This window comes from Varanus komodoensis, unplaced genomic scaffold (assembly GCF_004798865.1).
Source record: "Varanus komodoensis strain SLA01 unplaced genomic scaffold, ASM479886v1 scaffold38, whole genome shotgun sequence".
Lineage (NCBI taxonomy): Eukaryota > Metazoa > Chordata > Lepidosauria > Squamata > Varanidae > Varanus > Varanus komodoensis.
This window is the reverse complement of record NW_025335909.1, coordinates 4,401,779-4,426,513: the sequence shown is the minus strand read 5'-3', so window position 1 is coordinate 4,426,513 and position 24,735 is coordinate 4,401,779. Positions and strand designations below refer to the sequence as shown.

The window sequence follows — 24,735 nt, the reverse complement described above, 5'->3', positions numbered from 1 at the left end:
TTCATAAACGGAGGCTCTGCCTATAAGCTGATGAATCCAAAACGAGAGCTAGCCTGTTCAGGTAGAGAGAACACAATTAGAAAAAAACACCTTGAGCTTTTTGTTTTTATTTTATTTTTTTTACTCTCTGTTCACATTTTTAATGTTGCTCATCTGTTCTATGAGACTCAATTATTTGCTCACTCAGATGGATTTCCCAGGCTCTCAAGAGAAAGGGGGTAATGGAGATGCTGCTGCTCTTTTTATTGTGGCAGAGGAATGGCCCAGACCCTGGGCTATGAACTGAAGATGGACCAAACCACATGCTATGCTCAATGCACAGCCTATTTCCTAGGCATTTCCCAGTTTCCCTTATTTTCTACAAATGCAGCAGGTGCATTTGGGGGCTGGGAAGAGGACAGGCTGTTCCCTCCACCTCTTCCATGCAATTAAAAAAAGGTCCCAACAAATTGTTTTCCTGTTGCTTGTGGCTACGTGTATGTGGGTCTTGGCCATGGAAGCAAGAGCTGCACACACATTGTTATTGTCGGGAAATATCGGAATAGCAGGACCTGGAGAATGTATGTCTGGATTCACACAGAAGACACTATGCTCAGCTTCAGCAGTTTATTGGCAGGACACCCGGGAACCCCTCTCTGGCAGAGGAAAACAAAGCATTGCTGGGTAGCCAGTATACTAAATTGGCCACGAGCTTCCAGAGCATATACAGAGGTTTTTATAAATAGTGGATCACCTACAGAGTTTCAGGGTGGTGATGAGATTCTGAATGGGCGAGAAGGCAAGGACAATGGGGGTGTGCAAAACTGTAATACAGAAACATTGAGGAATCATTTTAGACAGTAGGAAAATCTTCATGACACACTTAAGGCTTGAGTAACAGATGACAAATAAAACAATCAGGAGTTACAGAATTCTAATAGGTTTCAGTGTTTGTGGTTTTACAATCTGAGATACAAAATTCCTTAAGACAAAGCATGAGCTGCCTAGCTATTTTTACATTGCAAAGGAAGCACAGCTTTCACATTGTTTCAGTTCTGTTCCAGCTGGGCAATCAGGAGATATCTCAGAGTGGGTGGATCATTCACATAGCCTGGGGCTGTTTTTCCTTTCCCCAGAGAAGGAATTAGGAAGGAATTAGTGTGGAAATAACTTCTAGTATGAGGAGTCTCTCTCTCTCTCTCTCTCTCTCTCTCTCTCTCTCTCTCTCTCTCTCTCTCTCTCACACACACACACACACACACACACACACACACTGGCACACTCATTAACTTGATGCATGTTTTTGCTAATGACCTCTAGGTCATCCTCTTTGCATCACAAAGCTCAGTCCTGCAGGCCTGCTTTAATGTAATGAAAAACTGTAGTCAGAAGCCTCCCATCTTCTGGGAAGGGAAAAGGAGAGAGGTCTGGGGGCAAGGAAAGACTGGCTTTTGACATGTAGCATGGCATTCTCATTTTCCAGAGCTTCACTTGTTGTTCCTAATGTTTTTGTAGCTTCCTCCTCCTCCTGCTCAAGGACAATCTGAAAATCTCACTATGAGAAGTGTATGCATTTCCACAATTCCACTGTATCGCAGCTCCAACTCCAAGGAGAGCCAGTGTGGCGTAGTGGTTAAGAGCATGGGGCTGGGACTCAGAGGATCTGGGTTCTAGTCCCCGCTCAGCCATGGAGCGAACTGGGTGACTTTGGGCCAGTCACAGACTCTCAGCCCAACATACCTCACAGGGTTGTTGCTGTGGGGATAAGATGGAGGAGGAGAATGATGTAAGCTGCCTTGAGCCCTCTGTAGGAAAAAGGCAGGGTATAAATCACAATATAAATAAATAAATAAAATAAACTTATGGCTTACACCATGGAAAGCTCCTTAAAAGTACAGACTAAGACCCTGAGAGATACACAGTCCCACTGGCTTGAGTCACCAGTCTCCACCGTTTTACAACAGGCTGATTTGGCCTGGGAAGCCAAATGCTGGATTGGATACATATTTGGATGGATTCAGCACAGCTTCTTGTGTTCTTCGGTCCATAAATCAATTGAGCTGGTGACCCATTTGCTACTGTGATGAGAGAGGGAAGACTCTCAGAATCTCTCTCTCTCTCACACTCTTTCATTCTGCCTGTGTGATAATCAGTGATGTGGCTGCCGCACAGGATGCATGGTGAGGGTGGATGGGGGGGGGAGAATCCTACCCCCCCCATATTAACAAGCACCCACCTCCATTTTGCAGAAAGGCACATTTTCCATTAGTCAGACTGACTTGGCAAGCTGGATTGGCTTTGGTGATCATTTTTCCTGACAAATGCCGGAGGCCTTGGAAGGAACCATGGTCGGCTGCTGGAGTCTGGCAAGAAAAGGGAGGTGTAGGATATTGCCCTAAATTAGAGGCAAGGCATTAAACAGAGCATGTTAAGCAATGGTCATTAGCAAACCAGAATGCTACTCACTGCTGATAATGTCTTGAAGCTAATTAAATCTTTGGCTCATTGGACATGACAAAATACAAACACTCTTTGGGTCACAGTTTATTAGACTTGGAAGAGGAGAAGCTGAGAGCAAGCCAGAGTGTGCACAGACGGGCAAGTTGGAGCAGCGAGGGAAGGCCTGGGGGCCAAAATCCAGAGGCTCCCTAAATAATTACCCCAGGCCAGGCAGGTGATGACGTCAATAGGGCAGCGGAAGCAAAATGTTGCAAGCTAGCTGCAAAGCATGGAATGGCACCGGTGGGGAGAGAAATTTCAGTTGCGTGCTTCAGAAGGCAAGTAATACAGATGGGACATGATGACGCAACCCATCTCCCAGACAAACATTAAGTCCTGGGTCTAAAATTTGCCTAATTGTACCACTGTATGGACAAATACTGCAGGGACTGCAGGTGGTGCAGTGGTTTAAACCGCTGTGCTGCTGGGCTGGTTGATCGGAAGGTCGCCGGTTCGAATCTGCACAACGGGGTGAGTTCCCGTTGCTCCGTCCCAGCTCCTGCCAACCTTGCAGTTTGAAAGCGTGCAAATGCAAGTAGATGAAAAGGCACCACTTCAGTGGGCAGGTAACAGTGTTCCGTGCACCTCGGTGTTCAGTCGTGCTGGCCACACGACCACGGAGACCGTCTGTGGACAAACGCTGGCTCCCTCGGCCAGGAAACGGAGATGAGCACCACCCTCTAGAGTCAGGCATGGCTGGACGTAATGTCAAGGGGAAACCTTTACTTTTATGCACAAACACACTATAGACAGAGGGTTTTCTATCCTTTTTACATGCAGTAGAGTCTCTTCAATGCAGGTGGGGTCGAGAGAGACGATTGGAGGGGAAAACAAATGCAATGGGATGCCTTGAAAAAGACCTCGAATGGCTGGCGCTGGAGCACTTTTCCAACATGACATTTAAATGCGACTTCCCATGTATGAAAGTCACAAATGTGGAGTTTTGTTTTTGTCTTTAAATGTCATTCCTACTCAGGACATCTTGTTCCTAGGAGTGGGAGTAATAGGAGACTTTTCTTGATTCACTGGCTGTGTATGTACGTGCAGCTTTTTATTTTTCAAGATGAACATTTTTAAATGAGTGCAATGTTCTTTCAGTGAAATGTATTATTCCTAAGAGGTTGGGCACAGGCTCCTTTATTCCTAAATTCAATGAAAGAATACATCTGTGAAGTTTACACAATGTGTTTTAAAAAAAAAATTAAGGTCTGGCTGAAGAGTATTGCCCCCTCCAAGAGAATATTTGTGCAACTTGATAGCAAAAGAAAAAGAAAACTCACATTATGATAATGCACCAGGTTGCATTAATCATGGATCTGGACTGGCGTGTCTTTTTGTTTGCAGGGTCTTTAAAATTTAATGGCACCTATTCATTAAACCTGAATCTAGATGGGTAATAAACAAATCTGGGAATGGGAAAGCAGCACGAATGGAAATGCAAGCCCAGCAAACTTTCTTTTTTCACATACAGTATGTTCAATTGTCATTTGGTATTCATGGCATGCAAATAGGTGGAAAGGGTCGTGATTTTCAGCAGGAGATTAGCTGCTTTTGAATTTTAATGCCATTGGAGAAGGTGACGCCTTAAAATTTGATGAGTTCAAATGATCTCAGGAGTTTCCACAAGGCGGGTTTCTGGTCCTTTTGCCCATGTTGGAAGCGAGTGTCGTGCATCCGGTGACACTTTCAGTAGTCCCTTAGGATGGGGTTCTGCCTGCCAGATACCAGAAAAACAGACATTTGCTGTTTGGTGACTCATACCTGCATATCTATCTATCGATCTATAGCTATCCTTTGAAAAACTGAACAGCTGCAAACTTTTTCTGCTTCTTGGCAGAACTGCTTGTAACTTTTCTATTTCTTGACAGAATTAGAAAAAAAATGCATGGACAACTGCCCCTTGCAAGGGGATCAAAATTGCCAAAATTTAGAGTGGGAGCTACAGCATAGGGCTAGTGAAAGAGCATTTTGAAGATGTACTTATTTCCCCATATTGCATGTGGAGCATTGTTCTAAAAATGGTAGACGTAGAGGTGCCCCTAAGAAAGAACTCCAGGACACACGCAGATGCTTAGAAATGATGGGTAGTTTTGCTCGACTTCATCCTAGTAGTTTCAAATTAATTCCCTCCCAATCAGCAGGTGAGGGAACGTAGTTGTCTTTCAGTATTTGCACTTCTTAGAATTTTGTGGTGCATCCTTGTAACAAGAAACGCATACAGAAATGCTGTAAGCATCCCAAAGTGTCCCAAAATCTGTATGTTAAGTGGGGGAAATATAGGAAAGCCTAAAATACAGGGAATTTGCTTGTAAAAATGTGTATAGCAGGTGAAAGTACATTAACATGTCTGTGTTAGGAGAAATCTATATAAGATACATGTACATTGTCTTTTCTTTTTTTAAAAAATAACCCTTTGTTGTTGTTGCTAGTCGTGAAGTCATGTCCAACCCATTGCAACCCCATGGACAATGTTCCTCCAGGCCTTCCTGTCCTCCACCATCCCCAGAGTCCACCTAAGCTCACACTGACTGCTTCAGTGACTCCATCCAGCCACCTCATCCTCTGCCGTCCCCTTCTTCTTTTGCCTTCTATTGTTCCCAGCATTAGGCTCTTCTCCAGGGAGTCCTTGCCTCTCATTACGTGGCCAAAGTATTTGAGTTTCATCTTCAGGATCTGGCCTTCTAAAGAGCAGTCAGGGTTGATCTCCTCTAGGCCTGCCCGGTTTGATCGCCTTGCGGTCCAAGGGACTCGCAGGAGTCTCGTTCAGCAGCACAATGCAAAGGTCTCAACCCTTTGGTGCTCAGCCTCCCTTATGGTCCAGCTTTCACAGCCATACATTGCAAAAATAACACTTGGCCATGCCTAATTTTTTAAGTTCACATTCTCGTGTATATGATGACAATTGCAAATGTTTAGATCTGGGGCAAGGAGCAAAAGGGAAACGAGTAGAGAAGTTTGAAGTTTTCAGAGTGTCCCTTTTCCGTTCTCAGCACTGCCCTTTTGTCATCCTGGTGCCATTCTGGGTACCACATTTGTCTGCTTCGCTGACTCCTGGGTGAAAGGAGAAATAAATGCATGATGGTCACAGACCAACAAAATTTGATGCAGGCTGAATAAAATACATTGCAAGTAAATCCAGATAAATTTGCAGAGGAACCAAAAGGACATTTTTTAACTTTACCATCTGCTTGCAAGGTATACTTAAAATTGAAGAGTTTTCGCTACCTTGCCAGTGGTCTAAATAGAGCCATCAATAAGGCAAAAAAAAAAAAAAAAAAGTCAGGTTTTCCAGTGGGTTTTCAAAGTAGATTTCTGAATAATAAAGGAAGAATCAGACTCACTGGGTTCTGTGCACCAATTGCATTTTAAAAGAAAGTGATTAGAAAAAAATAACAACAACAACATGATTGGCAGAGTCTGTTTCTCCAGTTCCACAAGGAACTTGGCCTCACTCTAGCAAACTAAGGTCATTCTTCACGTACCATTTTCATGAAGTATTCAGACTCTGTCAGGGATTTCTTGAGGGACTGAAGAACTAAGGAGCTGGGTCTGTGCCCCTGTTTGACCCTTCAGCATATCTGACAAGAAGACCTGTGGGTCTTCCTTCTTGGAGGGCTCCAACCGGAGACCTGCAATTGCATCCAAATGAGTCATCTTTATACTTAATTTTGAAATTGGATGCTTTGTTCTTTTCCTTGAAAGCACTGTGTTTATGGTCACAGAAATCATTTTGGCCTTTGCAGTGTCACGCGCTGCAAATTTCGTTTGTTTCTTGGTCACCAACAGGGATGGTAGAGTCATATGGAGGTGCCATTTGTCAATTTTTTGCTAAAAAGGGTCCCTCAGGTCCTTTCCACCAGCTTGTTGTCATTGCAAAACAACGGACGAACTTGCAACTCGAAAATCACTGGCTGAAAAAGAGCTAATGATGATAATAAAGGCAGTGACATGAAGGAGGGAATGGGGGAAAAGATGTTGATGCCTTTTAATGGCTTAACATCTGTCAGTACGAGTTGGTGAGAGTTTCACATACACAAAGTTATATAAAGGTCTTGGACAGGAAAAAACACTTAGCAGACACACTGAGGGCCAAACAATCCTAGAACAGGTCCTTCTCCGGTGCTGCAGCAGGAAATGCAGGAATGGCTTCCTTATTCCCTCCTCGCATTGTCTTCCCACCACATAAGGAGGCTTTTATAGTCCATGACCTCACCGTTCAAGGAGCATCTCCCTCTTCACGAACACTGCGGGAGGCCCTGCTGTCTCTTGAGTAGCCCTTGGATTGCGGATGAGCGAAACAGGCCTTCTGTGCAGCACTGCTCGCCTGTGGAACAAACCCTTCTTGGTTGGATCAGACCCCCAGGGAGGTGTTTTAGGTATTTATTGAAAACGTACCTGTTCACTTACTTTCCCACAAGCCATGAGCTCCTGTGTGTACCTGTGCGCCCTTTTCCATTTATTATTTTGTTAACTGCTTAGGGGTGTTCAAGGAGTTTGCTCAAGCAAAGACCTTATTCAGAGGCCCATCCAGTGTGGTTTTCAGGGACTGGAGAAGACACAGGATTCTGCTTAGAGACTCTTCTCAGCAGCTTTTTGTGACTCCAAGGCAGAAACACAGTTAAGTTTGCCTCTGTCTTTCTCCTGCTCCAACTGAATCTTGCCAGAAGTTCATATGAGGCAGGCCAAGCCAAGCGTCAGTCACCAGCCTAAAGCTATCCGGGGAGCTTCATGGGCAAGTGGGAAGTAGCAGTCAGACCTTCTCCATCCCAGCTCAGCATGCTAAGCACTACACCACTCTGGTTCTCAGGCTGCAGATTAGGGTTAGGACTAAACTTCAACTTTGTCCTCATGGAAGCAGTAACCTCTCGATGGGCATGTTTCTCCCACTCAACTGAGTTCAACCTAATGCTTGTTGACTAGGACCGGGAGAGCTAGCCGGGACTACCATGCTCCCAGGAGTCCTGCAGGAATCACACAAAAGAGGTGAAGCTCTTTGCAGGGCAGGGTAGGTCCCAGTGGATGGAGACGTGTGATCCTGGGGTGAACCTTGCTCTCCTCCTTGACAGATGTCCTGCGTTCACATGCACCCCCTCCCTTCTGAGAAAAGCTGGTGGGAGGACATGATCACATCTGCTGTAGAAAAATGGGTCCTTCTCATAACTAATGTTCCAGTGAACCCAGGTGATCGGAATACAAAGCTTTCACGAAAGGGAAGCAATTTCCTCCGTAATGGCTATTGTGAGCTTGAAGTGCCAAAGCAGCAAAAGGATCAGCATGAACTTCTGAGAGCTTTTAAAATATATGCCCACAGAGCGAGGAAATAGCTCAAGTAGATCTGTGGTCCTGGGTAATTGTGTTTCTCAGGTTTCTTGAAAGCTGCTTCTTCCAGATCAATAGGAATTGGTCGACTCTGGGAAAAGATCCCCAGGGACCAAACAGGAGCAGGCATTCCTGGATCAAAGTGTCCTAGTGGTTCTGTCTATGGCCCATATTTCTACCCTGCACTTCTGTCTTTGAAGAAGCTTTTGCTGCAGTCTGGGTTGCCCTCCTCTCTGCTGCATTTGGAGACAGAAAAAGGAAAACCTAAACAAAACCTCTCTCTGACAGGCTGAGGCTGTCAAAGGGGAATCTTGTCTCCAACAGAGACCCCAACCCCTCCCAGCAGTGTTTTGCATGGCATTCTAATGCTCCATTCTTCCAAAGCCCTAATTGCCACGATCCACTTCAGGAGCCCAAGTCTGCCAGATATTGCTCCAACCGATCTCCATGTGCTCCCCAAGGCAAAATGACTCCAAAACTGGGGTAAATGGCCTGATGCCTTCCACATGGTTAGGGCTGCAAGTACCATAAACCCCTGCCAACACAGGAAATTATCAGGGATTATGGGAGCTGTAGTATAAAGGTACCTGCAGGTGACTGGGCCACACGCGCTTGCTCTAAGGCGTAGGGGCAATGCATGCCTGTACCATAGCATCCACTGGGGTGGCTTCAGGTCCTACCCCACCAGTCCTCACCACTGATACACAGCCAAGGGGTGCTTGGAATTGCAGGCCTCTGGAGGACCAGACTCCACTGCTCCACTTTAACCGACAGAGATCAAGAAAAGAAAGCCTTCATGTCACATCTCCAAGTTCACAAGGAAAGACATCTGGAGTTCCTAAACTAGTGAGGTTAGACACCTGGCTGCATCCAAGGATTCTGAATAAGGGTCGAGGTCTCTTATGGCTGATCCAATGTGCCCGTTCATGAGTTCTGTCAGGAAGAAGGAGCTCCTTCTCCAGGCATCTTGGTCCAAACCAAACCCAGGTCTGATGCCAAGGACAGGCATAGCTGGGCACCTTCCAAGGTCCCATATCTGAGCAGGGGGCTGCTAGCAAAAGCCCCTGAAGTTGCTTCTGCTCTTCACCCTTGTGTCCCACTTGTTCAGCTACCCCTCTTTCTGGTCCAAACTCTGGTGGTGCTGAGGAGGTGGGGCTCTTTGCAGGTCAAGCAAGCAAGCGGTAGCCAAAGAGGAGGAACAAGAGCAGCTAGTGGCCATAGCGGTGAGAAGGTAGTCACCCTGAGGAAGGGGTCTTGAGGGTGTCTTTTCCTAGGTCTTTCCAAAACTTGGAGCAGGCATCAACCAAACCTCATGAAAACCCAGTGCAGCGTGCTCATTGCTGTGACCTCATATTATTTTGCAAAATTATACCCTGGAATCATTTCACTGTGTTTTAGTGATGGATACTCTCCTGTCAGAGCTAAGCAAATGCTCAATTCCAGGGATATGAATGGGAGCGAACTCTTCCATGGGAGGCTTCCATGGGAGGTGGCTGGGGCCCCATCGGTGAGGGTGTTCAAAGATAGGCTGGACATGCACATGGTGGGCATGTCGTGAGTGGAGCCGGCTGGAGCCGGGGGTCAGGCTAGATGGCCCAGGAGGCCCCTTCTGACTCGCTCTGATTCTATGTTTCTATGCTTACTATGCAGATGAAGTGAATCAAATGCAGAAATGGGGTAGTATTATTTGTTCAACTGAAAATGATGCTCCTATTTGCAATTTGTACAGCATAAAGCTGCAGATAGAGACCAGCCTGGCATCAGTTTTAACACTGGATGTCTGGATTTTAGGAGGGAGAGACAGACATACAAATCTGAAATGCAGAATAATGTGCTGGAGGTGTAAGAAATCATACCCCAAAGTCTGAAGAGCTTTGCATTCCAGAAAAAAAATGCAGGCATTTCACTTCTATTAATTATGCTATCTATGTTTTCATTTCTATTTTGGGGAGAATGGTGTGGGGGAGAAATATGTATATCGAGGCCTGTGTTGCAAATGTGTTGTCAGGCTGTGTTTGTGATTGATTGTGCTACCCACGGAACCACTGAAGGTGCACATTTGAATAAGTGTCGACTGCATGCAGTACCATAACTTTGATATTAGTCTTCTGATTCTCCATAAAGCTGATGTACAGAGTCCTTGGAATATAAATGTGACCAAGGATGCCATCTTGGCACTTCGGGCAACATCTTTTAATGTATCATCTTTTACCGCAAGTTGTGCCTTTCCACCAAAAGTGTTGCGTCGTTACTGCAGTCTCACGCACAGAGATGCAACTCATCTGCCATCAACCTTTTTCAATTTGGTTTTTTCACAAGTTAGATTGTGCAGGGAGAAGCCATAGGTTCCCAACTAATGCAAATAAAGTTGAAAGCAACTTTCTTCAGCACAGTGACCCCTGTGAATTTCCAAAATAGGGTGTGCATCACCAGAGAAGAAGGCATGGATTTGCATTAAATTATCAAGTACTCCACAAGAATTATTACAATGCATTTATTTGTTTGTTTATTTCATTTTTATACTGCCCAATAGCCCAAAGGCTCTCTGGGCAGTTAACAGGTTTAAAATGAAACATTTTAACATGTAAACCAAAAGAAGGAAACAACATGGAACAATAAAACCATAGAAGAATAACACCAATAAATAGGAACAATAACAATAAGTCCACAGGAACTACAGTGGAGTTGGCACAGAGACACAGCAGGGATACATGGTAAAATATAGTCTTAAAACTAAAGTTAAAGTTACCCATTAATATAGCTGGAAAATAAGAAGGTTTTCACTTGGAGCCAGAAAGAAAAAAGAGTAGGCACCAAGCGTACTCATACCTCTTCAGGGAGCTCATTTACCAAATGTTATTTGGTAATTTTTTAAATATTCTGTACACCATTCTGAGAACACTGAGCTAATCAAACAGTATAGAAATGCCACAAAAAGATGGGGTGCCACAACCAAGAAGGCCCTTCTGTTGGATGCCACCCTCTTTACTTCCTTTGGAGTGGTCTCTCGGACAGGGACCCCAAAAGGACCTCAATTTTGATAGAAATACTGTATATCCCACCATAATGTGGAAGGGTGCAACCAGGGTGGCCTGAATCTCTTTGGCCTGATTTCCAGGTGCTGTGGACAGGTGACTTTTCTTCTCACATAATGCATCTTTTAGAGGTTGTTGCCTCAGATTCAGAAGCAAAGGGATTGGAATGCTTAGCCAAAACGCCAAGGCCCATCAACCCAGAGAGAGGACAGGGGGCCAAGGAGAACCAGGCTCCTTCTCAAGTCCTGTGGGAAAATTGGTTGGGCATTCAGAGATCAGTAGAAATGGATTAAAATGGAGGTCTTCAAGAAGAGGCTGGAGCACCCTCTGTCAGGAATGCTTCAACTCTAAATGTCCAGCATTGTACAGGGGAGGCTGGGCTAGGTGGCATCTCAGCCCCCTCTGATTCCATGCCGTTAGATCCCTTGGTGGGACAGAATGGTAGCCTTGGAGATCACATGAAGAGAAACGTTCCAAGCATCTTTCCATGAAAGGCTGCAAGGCTGTAAGTGAGCTCAGTCCATTTTTGTGTAACTCATCCCAAATAGGGGAAATTCAGCTAAAATCACAAATTGGTCTGGGTATTGGATTTGATAAGCCTCTCTGGGAAACAGTTTCTTCTTTCCTACTCTTTTCATGACCTTGCCTTATAGGTTGAAGCAGCCTCTCTAAGTCAGCAAATGGGATGGCTGAAGTAGCGGAGGTCAGCCACCTGCAGACAGATTAGTTACACACATCTAGCTGATAAAATTGATTTGTAAGTTATGGGCCACACACCTGCCTGCAAGAGAGTGGGCTTCCCGCAAGCAGTGAAATCTCTTCCGAATGGATGTTAGGGGCGGACAGAAGATCTTGCTCACAATCTGATATTGGCAGGGCTGGAGGGGAACATTAAATACAGGAAAGGAAGAAAGGTGCTTGAGTGGAGAGTAAATACTCCTAGATGCATGCATTTTCTGGGTCTTGCGTGGTTGAATTTGTATTACCCACATGAACTTTTAATAGAGTATTTCATTAAACAAAGCTTTATGCCCTGGAAAAAACCCAGTTGACTTTGCCAGCATCTGATAAATGTTTGCTGAGGAGTCCTCTGGAAAGTAGCTGACACCTGCTTTGTTTTGCTTCTGTGGTGGTTGTTGTGATAGGTTGGTTGATTGGTTGGTTGGTTATCGGAAAGTGCAGCCTGTTCTGAAGGAAACAACCTGTCTCTGCATGTCCTTTGGCTCCCAGTGGTACAACACATGCTAAACAGGCAGAAGGCACCAGGTTGGATGTAGGGCTGGGAAAGAATTCAGCCTGGAACCCTGGGGAGCCATCATAGCAATCCTGGGCTAGGTGGACCCATGGCCTCACTCCCCAGAGAACAGTTTCCTATGTTCCGATGACTCTTGACTGTACTCTTTGGCATGGACCTTCCTGGTTCAAGGACTGGTCCCTCAGGATGACATGTTGCTCAGCCCTAGGTCCGTGACCCATCTGTCAGCCTCCCACCCACCTGCTTGCTTCAGCGGTCATGGAAATGACCTCCAGTTGGGTGGTGGAGGGGATTCAGAACCCCAGGCAAGAGAAGACAAGTCCTTTGCTGGCCTGGATTGGACCTCAACTCAGAGAAAGAACTTAGAGGGTTGCACGGCTCACCTTAAATAGGAGGCCTCCCATGGGGGGTGCTGATGTTCCATTTCCAAGCTCGGTGACTCCTCCACACCTGGCACTGTCCAGATGTCCTGTACGATGGCCCTCTCTGTTCTTGAGCATCAGTCATACTGGTTGGGCTTGACTGGTATTGTGGAATAAAATGCTCAGAGGGCTTCAGGTTGTTTTTCCCCTGCTCAGCACCTGATTGTCGCACCCTTTGCTGCACCATTGACAATCAGGTGGTTATGATCCCTGTAAACAGCCCTGCTTGGGTGATCCATGTGTTCAAGCAATGATCAGGCGAGGCAGCTTTCCTCGCATGGACATGCCTGCTGATTGGGGCAGCCCCTTCTCCAGGTGTCCCACACCTTCTGAACTGATCTCAGTACAGGTATCTGGCAGTGAGAGGGTGCTTTCTGTACCTGCCAGCTTCCTTGAACAAGCTTCCATTTTGATTCTTTCCCATTTTGCTTTTCTCTGCATGTATTTATCTTACAACGTGAACAATTATCCTAGGAGCTCTCTGAATCCTTCCTATTCCTAGCTGAATACATTCTTTGCGGGGGCTGCCTGAGTGTGTTTGAAGAGCAATATTCAATCAAGGATGAGGGGATTTCTGATCCACACAAAGACACCTTCCCTCTGTGACCTAAATGTTGCTATTCAACTGGAAGAAAGGACCTCGTGCCTCATTGTAGCGGCTCCTTTGAAACAAGCACATAATGGTGTGTTTGCCAAGAAGAGTGCTGTGGGGAGCAGGGCTCAGTTATTTCATGAAAGGGAACTTTTCTTCTTTCTCCCAACCCAGATCGTGCCACTCAGGAAGGTTGGGCTTTCAGGCTTTTGCTCTTTGTCGTTGTGGAGGCTCTGGAGACCAGAGCGGGCTCTTGCTGGAGAGGTCCAGAGCAGGGGTACGGGATGCATCCCCAGCAGCAGAAGCCACACTTCAAGTTCTATGCCTCTCCCCTGCACACATGCACAATGGGCACAAATAAGCCCGTAACGGAAGAACAGCAGAACAATATGAAGGATGAGAATGCTTCAGTTTCAACGATCCACGTTCACTGCGTATAGAGATGTGAAGGCCACGGGGAGGGAGCAAGCAAGCAAGCTTTCAAACTCATCCCCATCCCAGTTTCCCAGTTTCTCCATCATCATCATCATCTTCATCATCAACATGATCATCATCTTGCTTCTGTTGCTGCTTTTAGGGGCAAGAACGGCGACTGTAGTGGCAATATCCACAGCGCCCTGGAACTAAGAGACAGGCATCCAGCCTGGTCCACAAAGGTTGGGCTTTGTAGAGCAAGTGAGGGCCCATTGCAACTGAAGCCCTTCTCTGCTTCTTCCTGTTCAGGAAGATCTAACAGTCAGCTTGGATGGGTGGAGGCAGGTGACATCCAGAAGGCCCCCCACTGAAAATCTACCACCGAGGGCCACTGCCCAAGACTTCATCAATTGGACTGGAATGCTCATCTTTCCATACTCCCCACATTCATTAGACACAGCTATCCCGATCATGGGCTTAATTGTGTTTTGTGGCTATTAGGGAAATTTTGAAATCAATTAATTAATAAGCAGTGTCTATTTCAACACCACAAATCTGGTTGAAAACCTGGAACATCAAACCCAGATTTTGAAATGCAAAGCACCCAAATCCCTCCATCACTTTAAGTCTCTTTCATGAGACAGTTTGCAATCTGAAAAAAAAATCTCTTGTAACCTGAAGTTATTTCCACCCAGAGAAGATTAGTTATTGGGTAGATTAAAATATAATAAAACACAGACATTTCTGTCCTGTGTATTAAGACATTTGCAACTTTTTGCAAGTTCTTATTACAAAGCACACCAAAGGGAATTCCCATCCACCCCTGGCTGACTCCCACAGAGAAATTTTATCCATCTTTGTAGGAAACCCTTTTGTTCAGCTCTTGTCACCTTCACCTGTTATGCCTACCACACAAGCTAGCCAAATATCCAATCTCCAGTAGGAAAACACATCCCAAACCCCGGGGGGGGGGGGGGAAGGGAGCTGCTGCAGCAGCTTAAAGAATGCTTGTGGTAGAATGATGAGATCCAATTTCACAATCATTTGTCTGTCAGTTGAGTGCCTCAAATAGTTGATGAGTAATTGGACTCCCTGCATGGAAACAGGGCTCTGTGATTTAAGACCAGCTAATATACCCCCCATAAAATGACTCCATTATGAAAGTGGTATTGATTAACTTCCTTCTGTATGCTCGGGCCATAAATATGCCCTCCTTGGATTGTCATGCAGTTGATCAAAAGGCAAAGTGGCTAATCCTTCAAACATCAGTTGCATTTTTTGCATTTGTTCTGGAGGACACAGGGTGACCTAGATTTGAGATGTAGCTTCAAGTTGTGCCCCAGGGCTGGTTTGTATGGGCGGTGGGAGAGACCCTCTCAGAGATATTCAAGGCTCTTTCCTTGGGTTTTCCACTTCAAAAGGGTAAATCTCTGGTTCTTCTACTTAAGGAGCTATAGGAGAAAATAGGTGGATGGCACTCTACCCAAGAGCTCAAGGCCAAAGCAGGCGTTATAGTGAATGAACAGCTACGGTGGGAAAATGGCAGCTGTGTGTCTGGGATTCCACATTTATGGCTTGCTGGAAAAGCATGCCCGTCTTTTGAGGCTGCAATGCTCCACCAACAGCAGCAAAGGATGTGGGATTGACAGAATTGCGGTTGGGTGAACTTGGAACATTGTGATGTCAAGAGGTCAACCAGAAATTCTATGGAAGGAGAATAGAAAAATTGACCTACAGATATTTTGGGCTTCAACTCCCAATGTGAAGTCTTGGTGTGAAATCTCAACAGCCAAAAATCTCAAATGAGTACCCAACATCTCAAAATCATACCTTTTCCCCCCCATCTTACAGGTTGACAGCCAAGGCAGTGGCTGTCTTGCTACCCATCTTGGGAAGCTCATGGGTCTTTGGCGTCCTGGCTGTCAATGTCCACGCGTTGGTGTTCCAGTACATGTTTGCCTTATTCAACTCCTTGCAAGTAAGTTCTTGTATTGCATTTAAGCTGCAGAGGGGCCAAAACGCACATCATGGAACATTCCGTGTTTTTCAGTGAGCCCTCGATCAGCATTTTCCATTTTTACTGTTGCTTTTCCTCTGACCTAGATTTGTGTTCTAGTCCCAACTCGGCCATGATGCTCAGAAGGTGATGCTGAGCCAGTCACTTACACTTAGCCTATTCTGCCTGATGGGTTTGTTGCAGTAAGGACACAATGAACTGGAGGAAGCTTGTGTAAGCTTTGGGTCCCACCCAAAAGGAACCCAAAGGAAAAAAAAGATAAGATGGAAATATAATGTAGCAACAATTGTAGCATCACCCGTTGTGCCACTCAGGCATCATGTGCTTCATCTCCAACGTCCCTTCTATGGCTTGAGTCGTGATGAGCCCTGCTGGGACCCTGAGAGTTGCCCAAGGTTTCCCGATATTGTCCTGGGCCTGTAGATGGAGGCTGAAGGCCCAGTGCAGGACCGCTGCCTGATAGAGGTCAAGTCCCAGGGCACTGGCAACTCCTTAAGAGTGCCGGGAGCTGACAGTGGGCTTCTCAAGAGGCAGTCCAGACAGAACCCAGTCCTCTTGTTCCTCCCTAGGTTGAAGAGCCAGCCTAGTGTTTCAGCAGAATGGGTGGGGTGTCTCCTCTCCCCAAAGAAAGCAAGGAGAGGTTCTTCCCTTGTTACTCATGGTTTCCATCAGTGCTAAAGACGTTCTCACCTGCCTATGGGCATGGTTCCCAGAAGTCTATAGGAGAACATAGCCCTCATGTCCCACATTCTAGAAGTACAGGGAAGGGTTGAGTGCCCGGGGCTGTGACAGAACTGATCTCTCCCACCAGTAGAAGCAATCAGGATCTTTTAATCCCTTTATTGATTTCCTCTTCCCAAATCGTCCCAGGTGGGCATCAGTGTACCCAGGGCAAGGCAGACTGAAGTCCAGATAGTGGGAATTCTATCCAGTTGACCTTGGAAGAGTGTCACAGAAAATTAGGCGTTATTGTCTGTCCAAAACTTGATTGGAGGGCCATGTTTCCCCTCCTTGCCATTCAACTAGAAGCAAAGTCACACTTGTCTGTCACTTTCTGTCACTTGCCAGTCTGCCTACTTGAGGAGAGGAATCAGGCAACCCTTTCTAACATTCTATTATATGAGTTCCGCAGGTCGTTCTGCAATGCATGAATAATGGTATAACAATAAGATAAAAATCAGCATATTTCTATGTTTTTCTTATTTCTCCTTACCTTTTAGGGGTTCTTCATCTTCCTGTTTCACTGTCTCCTGAACTCAGAGGTACGTTTCCATGTAGTGCAGTAAAAACCAAGAGCACTTATATATCTGCATTTATTTCTTTAGCTGAATAATATGACAAGCTAAAATCTGGCTATACACCAGCTGCAATGCCAAAGGAGCGGCACCATTTAATGATGACCCTTCTGTGGAGCAGGCCTGTTGTTTTGCTCAGCAGCATGCAAGCCTAATGCACAGAGTTTTTAGCTTCAGCTTCTGCCTCTGCAATTTATGGCATCTTCAGAAAAGTGGATGGCTGGGCTGCCATCAAGAGCCCTAGGTGTAAAACCAGCAGCTGATGTTTGGGCTTGATGGTCATCCACACTGGAGCAATCAGGCTTTGATTGTGTCTGGTTAGATCTGAGTCTGGCGAGATGGGCGAGCTTGCTGGGCCTGCCTGTGGCTGGAGAATCGAAGAGTTGCGGGGTTCTGTGAAAGGTCAGAAGTTGGCTGTGAAGGCATAGCAATGATGGAGGGACAGACCTGCCCATTCCAATTTCTTCCAGTTTTAACATCCCATGTTCTTTCTAGCTCAGATGTGAAGGAATGTATGACTTGGGGTAAATCCTCATAATAATCCAGTCGGAACAAATTGTCATCTGTGACCAGGCAGGGGTTGTGTCACACCAAGCCATGTGAGTGGCAGATTGGATTGGTCCCCCTCTCTGCCTCTAGCATGGCTTCCTGGCAGATCCTGAAGAGGACTTTGAAGGAAGTTGGCGTGGATGACACCTCTTCCTTCCTCCCTGTCCTGACAGGAGGATCCAGGCGTAAGGGCCAAGGTAGCGCAATGGTTGGCCACTGGCCAAATGACCTGGGCTATCACGGCCATTTTGGCCCCAGCTGAGCTGAAGCCCCAAGCCTCCGGAAAGCACCCGGCTGAGTCGCACCGCAGAGTCTTCTTCTATCCCTTCAAGACGTTTTGCCTGGACCAAGCTGTGCGGCTCCTCCCAGGCTGCAGCCTCTCTCAATTAATGCTGCAACGCTATTAAAGACCCCACTCGTACACAGTTGTCCCCGTGAAGTGTATTAATATACATATTATATTAATCTATTACATTAAATTGGAGCTATTGCTAAATGCATCTCATTGTGTGTTTTAGACTATGAGCTAATTGGGCTCTATTTGACTCCAAAACCCAATTAGTAAAGTGTATTTTACAAGCCAAGGAGGATTGACTAAATTAACGATGGGGACTTGGAAATCTATCCCAGGGTGAGCAAGTTCTGTCACAGCATTGGGATTCCATTTCTTGCCTGCTTTTACAAGCAGTAGCCGTCAGGGCTGGATGGGAAAGTGAGTTGTAAAAAAAGAAGGGAGCAGTTTTGATTGCCTTGAGGGTCTGGCTGTGCTGGGAGCGTGTGCCATTTCATCTCCCCGCTTTAGATTTTTGCAGTTTGCCAAACAAGGAAGACAGAAGACAGGAGACAAATCGACACAGGATAGTAATCCTAGCTTTAGTGTAGAGATGAGAAAATAAAATTGTATGTTGGTTTCTGTTGACAATATGTCTTACCTTAGGGCAGAGCTACTGAAATAATTTAAGGAGTCCTTAGTGTATTGCTCCTATTCTAACATCTCCCCCCACTCCCATTATCTAAATATCTGCAGTTATTTCTAGCCTGGGTTTACAGGTGCAGCCCTCTCCAAGTGGCATAAAAGATAAAAACTGCATGAAGTGAATACAATAAAAGGCCATAAAAACAGTCAAAAAAATCCACAGAAACAGGGATTGCCGATTCAGGTCAACGGAACCAACCATATGGAGTAGGCAGAGAGGACAGATGGGTCTTTATGACTTTTCTGAATATCAGTAAAGAAAGGGCTGCATGAGCCTCAGATGGCAATTGATTCCAGAGGTTTGGGGCCAATGCTGAGAAGACCTTGGCCTGGTCAGGAATCTACAAGGTCTAGGTTCTTTGCTGGCCAAAACCAGCCCTATTCCAGGAAGAGAGCAGGAATCTGGGCAAGGACAATCCACCAGCAGCCTCACAAGGCAGCCCCGTGTCCAACTCAAGGAGTCCAATAGAGCAAGGGCTAGAAAACCAGGGGAGATTCAAGACACGTCTAGAGCTGCAAAACGGAGGCTGTTCCAGCAAGTCTCATGACCTGCAGTTGCGCTTTCTATACCTTAGTTTCCAGAGCTCCATCCAACCCTCTTTGTAGCCTCCTGGCTGACGTCTTGTGCATAAAGAGGGGCTTTCTCATGAGGAGACTCCCTCATCTAGTGGGACCTCTTTCATCTGGCCAAGTCCTCGCCTGCACCTTTACTTGCAGGTGCTCTCAGGTGCAAAGTGTTGGCTTAGCATCCCCCTCTGCCTCAGGAACCAGGCCCTCCGCCTGTTGGGGCAGCAGAACTGAAGCCACTCACCCAGAGTGTCCATTTGGGCAGTCCTGTGGTCCTCAAGAGCAGCCTTTTCCCTGGGGTCATCTGGTCCTGAGGTTGCTGGCTTATCTTCTAATGAGGAGTCATGGCAAGCACAGTGTATTTGATTAGCAGATGGTTGCAGGCAGACACTGGGGAAGACAATGGCCTCTGTGCCCGATTGTGGGCTTTGCACTGGAGGAATCAGGAAGCTGGGAGAGACGGCTGGGTCTGATGCGTCAGACCAAGTGTGCTTATGCTGATGACATCGGTAGGCAGAGCCAGGCAAACAGGCAGGTCAATGGCCCCAGGTCAGGAGGTGAGTTCGATTGCACCATATGGCTGGGGGAGTGGAAAGTGGGAAACATGCCTCCAGGTGTCTGGTTATTGTCTAGACCCATTTCCATGCTGGGCTGTTGTTCTTTTCGACTAGGGATGTCTGAGCATGTCATTTCATTCCTGCCAGGGATCTCAAACGTGAGCCAAGTAAAATCCATGATTTCACCAGCTTGCATTCACACCCAAAAGTGTGAATTCCCCCTCCAACTGACACTTGCATGTTTTAGCTATGGGGGAACTGTCTGCTTGAGGGCACATGCTTAGAACAGTTTGTGTTTTTACAAATGTGCACTTTCCTTGTTGGTGGCATAAAAAAACGCTTGCATTTTGAGGTGAGAATGGCGCACACGCTGGTGAACTGCTCGTTCTCTCCCTCTCATTTTTGGCACTGCGCACGTTTGCGCCATCTCAGCACAATGCACAGGGCTGGTTCATTGCACGCATCAGCAACACCAAGTCTCATTAGCATCTGAAGCAGCGCTGTCCAAGAATCACATGGAAGCCGTCACCTCGTTTTCGTTGTGCTGGTCACATGACTCTGCCGAGATTCCACCGGCAATGACTTTGGATGACAGAAAACAACACGTCTCCTGGATGCGCTCTGTGCTTGATGAGCCACCACGGAGCGTATGAACTGATGCTGCCACCCTAGTTGGAAAGCTTTGCGTCTGACAGAGTAGGAAGGTTCTAGTGGTGTGTGGTACATGGTCACCGCGGGATATATCAGGACACACACACACAATTAATGGCAACTAGTCCTATCCATCCATCCATCCATCCATCCACCCACCCATAAAACAAGTAGAAGGTTGTTAGTGCTAATCTTACTTGTGGGCCTCCCATTATGGCATCCAGTTGATCAAGGTGGGAACAGAATGCTGGACTAGAAAGGCTATCGGCCTGATCTAGCCTGGCTAAAATTTCCCGTGTTCTCAAGAGCTGGAAGGGCATGGCTTCTGAACTAAAGAATTCCACATGGCTGCAGCAGCCTGGAATTCTCTAACCGTGCCTTCTTTTTCTTCTCCTCAAGGTTAGAGCTGCCTTTAAGCACAAAACCAAGGTGTGGTCGCTCACCAGCAGTTCCATCCGCAACATCAACGTGAAGCCTTTCAACTCAGATATTGTAAGTCTTCCTAAAATTCTTAAGTCTTCATCATGATTAGCGATGGGGGAGACATTAAATTAGTTAGCATTTCAATGCAAACCTACTCAGTTTTGCACTTTCAAATCACTATGCAAATAGAAGCTCAGTCATCCCTCAAAATTGGCAGTTCTTAAAATTTTGCAATGCAATTCTCCAATCTAATAATGCATAAGAAATGCATATTTTAGGGGAAATCACATAGACAATGGCTTTATGATAGGGAAATTGCTTCCGAAATGTATATTAAGTGAAAATGCATACAGAACTGCATATATTAGGGGGACTGTGCATTTGTTTGAGGACCTCTTATCCTCACTCTTTAGGGATGACTGCCAAAATCATGAGAATTAGAAAGCGTCTTCTCAGTGCAGATGTACCTAGAAACCGCAGCACAGTTTGTGCTGATTATGGATGCTTTGGTCTACCGACCATGGACAGCTCCTTCAGTCCAGAGCTTTTCCATTGGTGGCACCTCAGAAACATGGGGTTTCCACAGAAACAGATTGGTTATGGCAGCTTATGCCCCATTGTCGTTGTGCTGGAAGAGGGACCATGGAGAAAGAACCTATGTTCAGTGCTCAGCTGCCATAGCCAATGAGCCATTTCAGCTAACGGAACAGATACTGTGCCCAAGACTTTACGGAGGGGTTCCTAGTCAGTATATTTATGATATTCATTCCACGCATCTCTGGATCTTTTGTGCAAAGAATCCAAGGCCACTCACGTAAATCTCCTCTTCCTCTCCATTGGAACAAGCTGCCACCGATCCTCAGTCTTTCTCTCATCTTGGCTACCACTTGTCTGCTTGGCAGACACAGAGCTGGTGGACAAGGGGCCCCCACCTCCTGCCCTCCTCTCACCTGCGCCACCGCCTGGGCCAGAAGGAGAGGCAGGCTGAGTGCAGGGCTATTGCCCCATCCAAAGGTCTTGAGAGCATTTCCTAGCCCTTGTCCAGCCGTACCTGTTTGCTATCCTGATAAATAGCAGGTGCACAAGAAGATGGGGGTTGGAGGAGAGAGCTGGTGGTCCTCAGTTGGTCTGACATCCTCCAGATCAGGGAAGGATGCTGTTCCCATGAGGCTTAGTGGCCAGAATGCTTGACTAGGACTGGGGAGAGCCAAGATCCAGTCCCCACTGAGCCTGTGAGGTAGGTGAAGTGGAGAATCAGGTTCTGACCTCGAGTCACCTCTGAGCTTCCTCAGAAAGCTGCAGCGAGCACTGAGCAAGGTGGAGTCATAGGCACAACCGAGGGCTTCCATGCTCTTTTCCTGGAACTCCCTGCCTGTCTGCTTCAGGTTTATGTATTTATTTATGCTGCACAGGTGCACCTTGATGTTCCCAGCACTATACGGAAAAACACACACAATAAAATATATACAGAGCAGGAAACAATAAATATCCATAAAGTATGGCCATAAAAGCAGTCCAACACAGCAATGCTGCATCCAGTCGCTGGCCCGGGAAATCCCGTGGGAACCGTGGCATTTTCAAGAGGTGTCCTTCCCCTCAACTGCATGCAGGCGAGTGCTCCAAGAGGTCGGCGCCTCTGCTGGAAATGCCCTTGCAATATGATTCTCTCTGTGTCTTTCCTACTCCCTCTTTCCAGATAACTGGGAACAAGCCCGGAACAACTCCTACTAAAAGCAACACTTGGGAGAAGAGTAGCAATTCAGCGCACAGGATTGACCTTTCAGCAGTCTGACACCCACCCCTAATAGCCCTCCTTTTGGGGAACCCAACTATACTTTTAGGACCGTTTGACTTGGTACCTGCTCACCCCTTATCTTCTCAGAACTTGTGCCAGTAGGAACCGCTCCGTTAATCGCCACCTGCTCAATTGGAATAGATCTATTTGTGCCCCGTTTGCACTGGATTGACTCACTCCTTGCAGTGTTCTTTTCGTGTCACAATCCACCGCTCAGCCATTAGGAACGGCTGAGGAATAGCTGGTGACAGCACAGAGTGGATGGTCTGTAAACAGCGGCAGAGACGCTAAGCGTGGAGAAACAATTGTGCTGCCTCTGTCACGGGACCGAGGAAGGTCAGAGACAGCTCAAGAAAGAACAATCACGGCATGCTTTCTGCCTTGCAAAGCCAAGGTTTCTTGCCAGCAGTGTTGAAACGGGGCTGGTTTTGTCCAGCCTGGCACTCACCATCTACACTAAATAGCTGGAGAGATCCAATTATCCAGAGGAAATGTAGCCAGACAAAAAACACCCAGCCAACAGCCATTTCATTCGGCCATCGTATGAAAAGCAAAGCCAGAGGGACAATTAGAATTGAGATCAAGCACGCTTCCCCGCCATGCATTGGCCCTGGGACCAAGGGAAACAGCAGCTGAGGAGTCATGTGCGTGGCTTCCACATCTGCTCGGATCTTGCCATCGTGGTTCCAACGGCTGTTACGATCCAGCAGCCACCTGCAGCATCGATTCATCAGGGACTTATTCACCTCTGCTGGAAATACCTTTCAGTGGGATCCAGATGTCTGCCACCTTTCCGATGGGAATTAGCCAGTGCCTGCCAAGAGCTTTTGCAGACTGAGCTGAGCCACAGGATTTTGGAAAGTCTAACGTGTCTGGCTCTGGGACTTCCGCACCTCTGTCCCCCCAAGCAGAGTGTGATGCCGAAAGCCAAACAGGACTGTGCCCACCCTCTGCCTTCAAAATAAATGAACAAAAACACTTCTGCACGAGTCGACAGCAAGAAAAAACCACAAACACTGTGAAGCCATCAGTCAGACTGCAGCTGGGATTCTGCGTGATTACCCATCGACACCATTTTTCTTTGCAAAAACATTTCTTTGCTAATAAGCAAAGCTTCAGTCCCTTTAGTCATGCAGCAATGGGAGAAAGGGGAAAGCAACACCTGTTTCAACTCTACAAATGGGTCTGCTATCCTTCTTTATGGGCTTTGCTGTTAGGGTTTTGTTTCTGATAAAACTCCAGATGTTTTCTAGGCGCCATCTCAGCCAAACTTGCATGTTCCATGGAAGTGAGTGGGAGTGTTGGGTGCTGCAGTTTGTACCTGGTACAGAAGGAAGGAGCTTCTGCAGTCGGGAAAGCACTTTGGGTGCACAGGGTCCCAGTTTTGGTGCCTGGCATCACCAGGTCGGGATCTCCAGGAGCTGTAACTCTGGGGAGTCTCAGCCAATCTGCAAAAGGGGGCTTTGCCCAGCACAATCCTGATTGGAAAGCCCCCATGCCTGTTATTCTCAGTGGGAGGAAACCCCCCATGAGAGACACGTGTCAACAGAATGACCCAGAGTAGATCTGTCACTTGCTACCCTACGTTATTGTTCCCCCACAGTCCAATGCTAGGGATGTCAGATAAATCCACAAGGAATCCAAAGGCATTTGGATTTCTGTAACGGTGCCCCACAGATCCTGCAGTGGAGGGACTGCTCCCAAATTGCACAGATCCTACAAATTTGTAGGCTTATTTTTCCCTTTCCATAATTTTACTCAAATGCAATTGTAGAAAAATAGGACAAAATGAAAATGAAAATGGGTATTTCTCTCATAGACTAAAGTATGAAAATATTGGGGAGGGATTTGTTTGGAGGGATTTATGCATTTTGGGAAGTGCAAATATATATGAATGTGTTTGCACAAAATCCCGTTCCAACAATGTGTGGACAACAGAATGGAAACTATCTGCAAATCTACAAAACAAAGTTTGTGCATCTGTGTCAATTGATGGCTTACGGGTGACAGAGATCTAATGCTCCTCCTTGGAAGGCCACACCATCCATTGCAATGGATACCACCTGTCCAGAGTGATTCACGTGTCCAGTTGTATGTGTAATACACTTAATCACTTGTTTTGAGTTAAACGTGGCATTTTTCTTAATTTAATACAGAATGAACCTACAATAAAATGTATAACCATACAAGTTCCAGTTTGCAACTGATTTCTCAACTGTCAGTTTCCCAGACTATCTCCAGAGCATTCTGTTCAGACCGCCATGGCAGGGCAGACAATATAATCTGCCCACTTTATTCACCGAAGTCGATGCAAACTCCAGTTATTTGAAAGCAGCCTCCCCCTGCCTCTCTCTCACCCACTCACCAGGATGCAGGAAAATCTGTTTAGA

General features: G+C 46.4%; 1 protein-coding gene across 3 annotated transcripts in view; it reads left to right on the top strand.

The window, feature by feature from the left end:
* The window catches only part of ADGRD1 (adhesion G protein-coupled receptor D1), a 148,008-nt gene extending 123,477 nt beyond the window's left edge, over positions 1 to 24,531 (top strand). For 2 of the 3 annotated variants that reach the window (XM_044440635.1, XM_044440637.1), the window contains 4 exons: positions 15,367 to 15,493; positions 16,753 to 16,794; positions 20,527 to 20,619; positions 22,247 to 24,531. In XM_044440635.1, the coding sequence (XP_044296570.1) occupies positions 15,367 to 15,493; positions 16,753 to 16,794; positions 20,527 to 20,619; positions 22,247 to 22,342 (358 nt within the window). In that variant the 3' untranslated portion in view covers positions 22,343 to 24,531. Of the gene's footprint in view, positions 1 to 15,366; positions 15,494 to 16,752; positions 16,795 to 20,526; positions 20,620 to 22,246 lie in introns of those variants that run through there. The other variant, XM_044440636.1, reaches the window with a different exon arrangement.
* Positions 24,532 to 24,735: the final 204 nt, after the last annotated feature.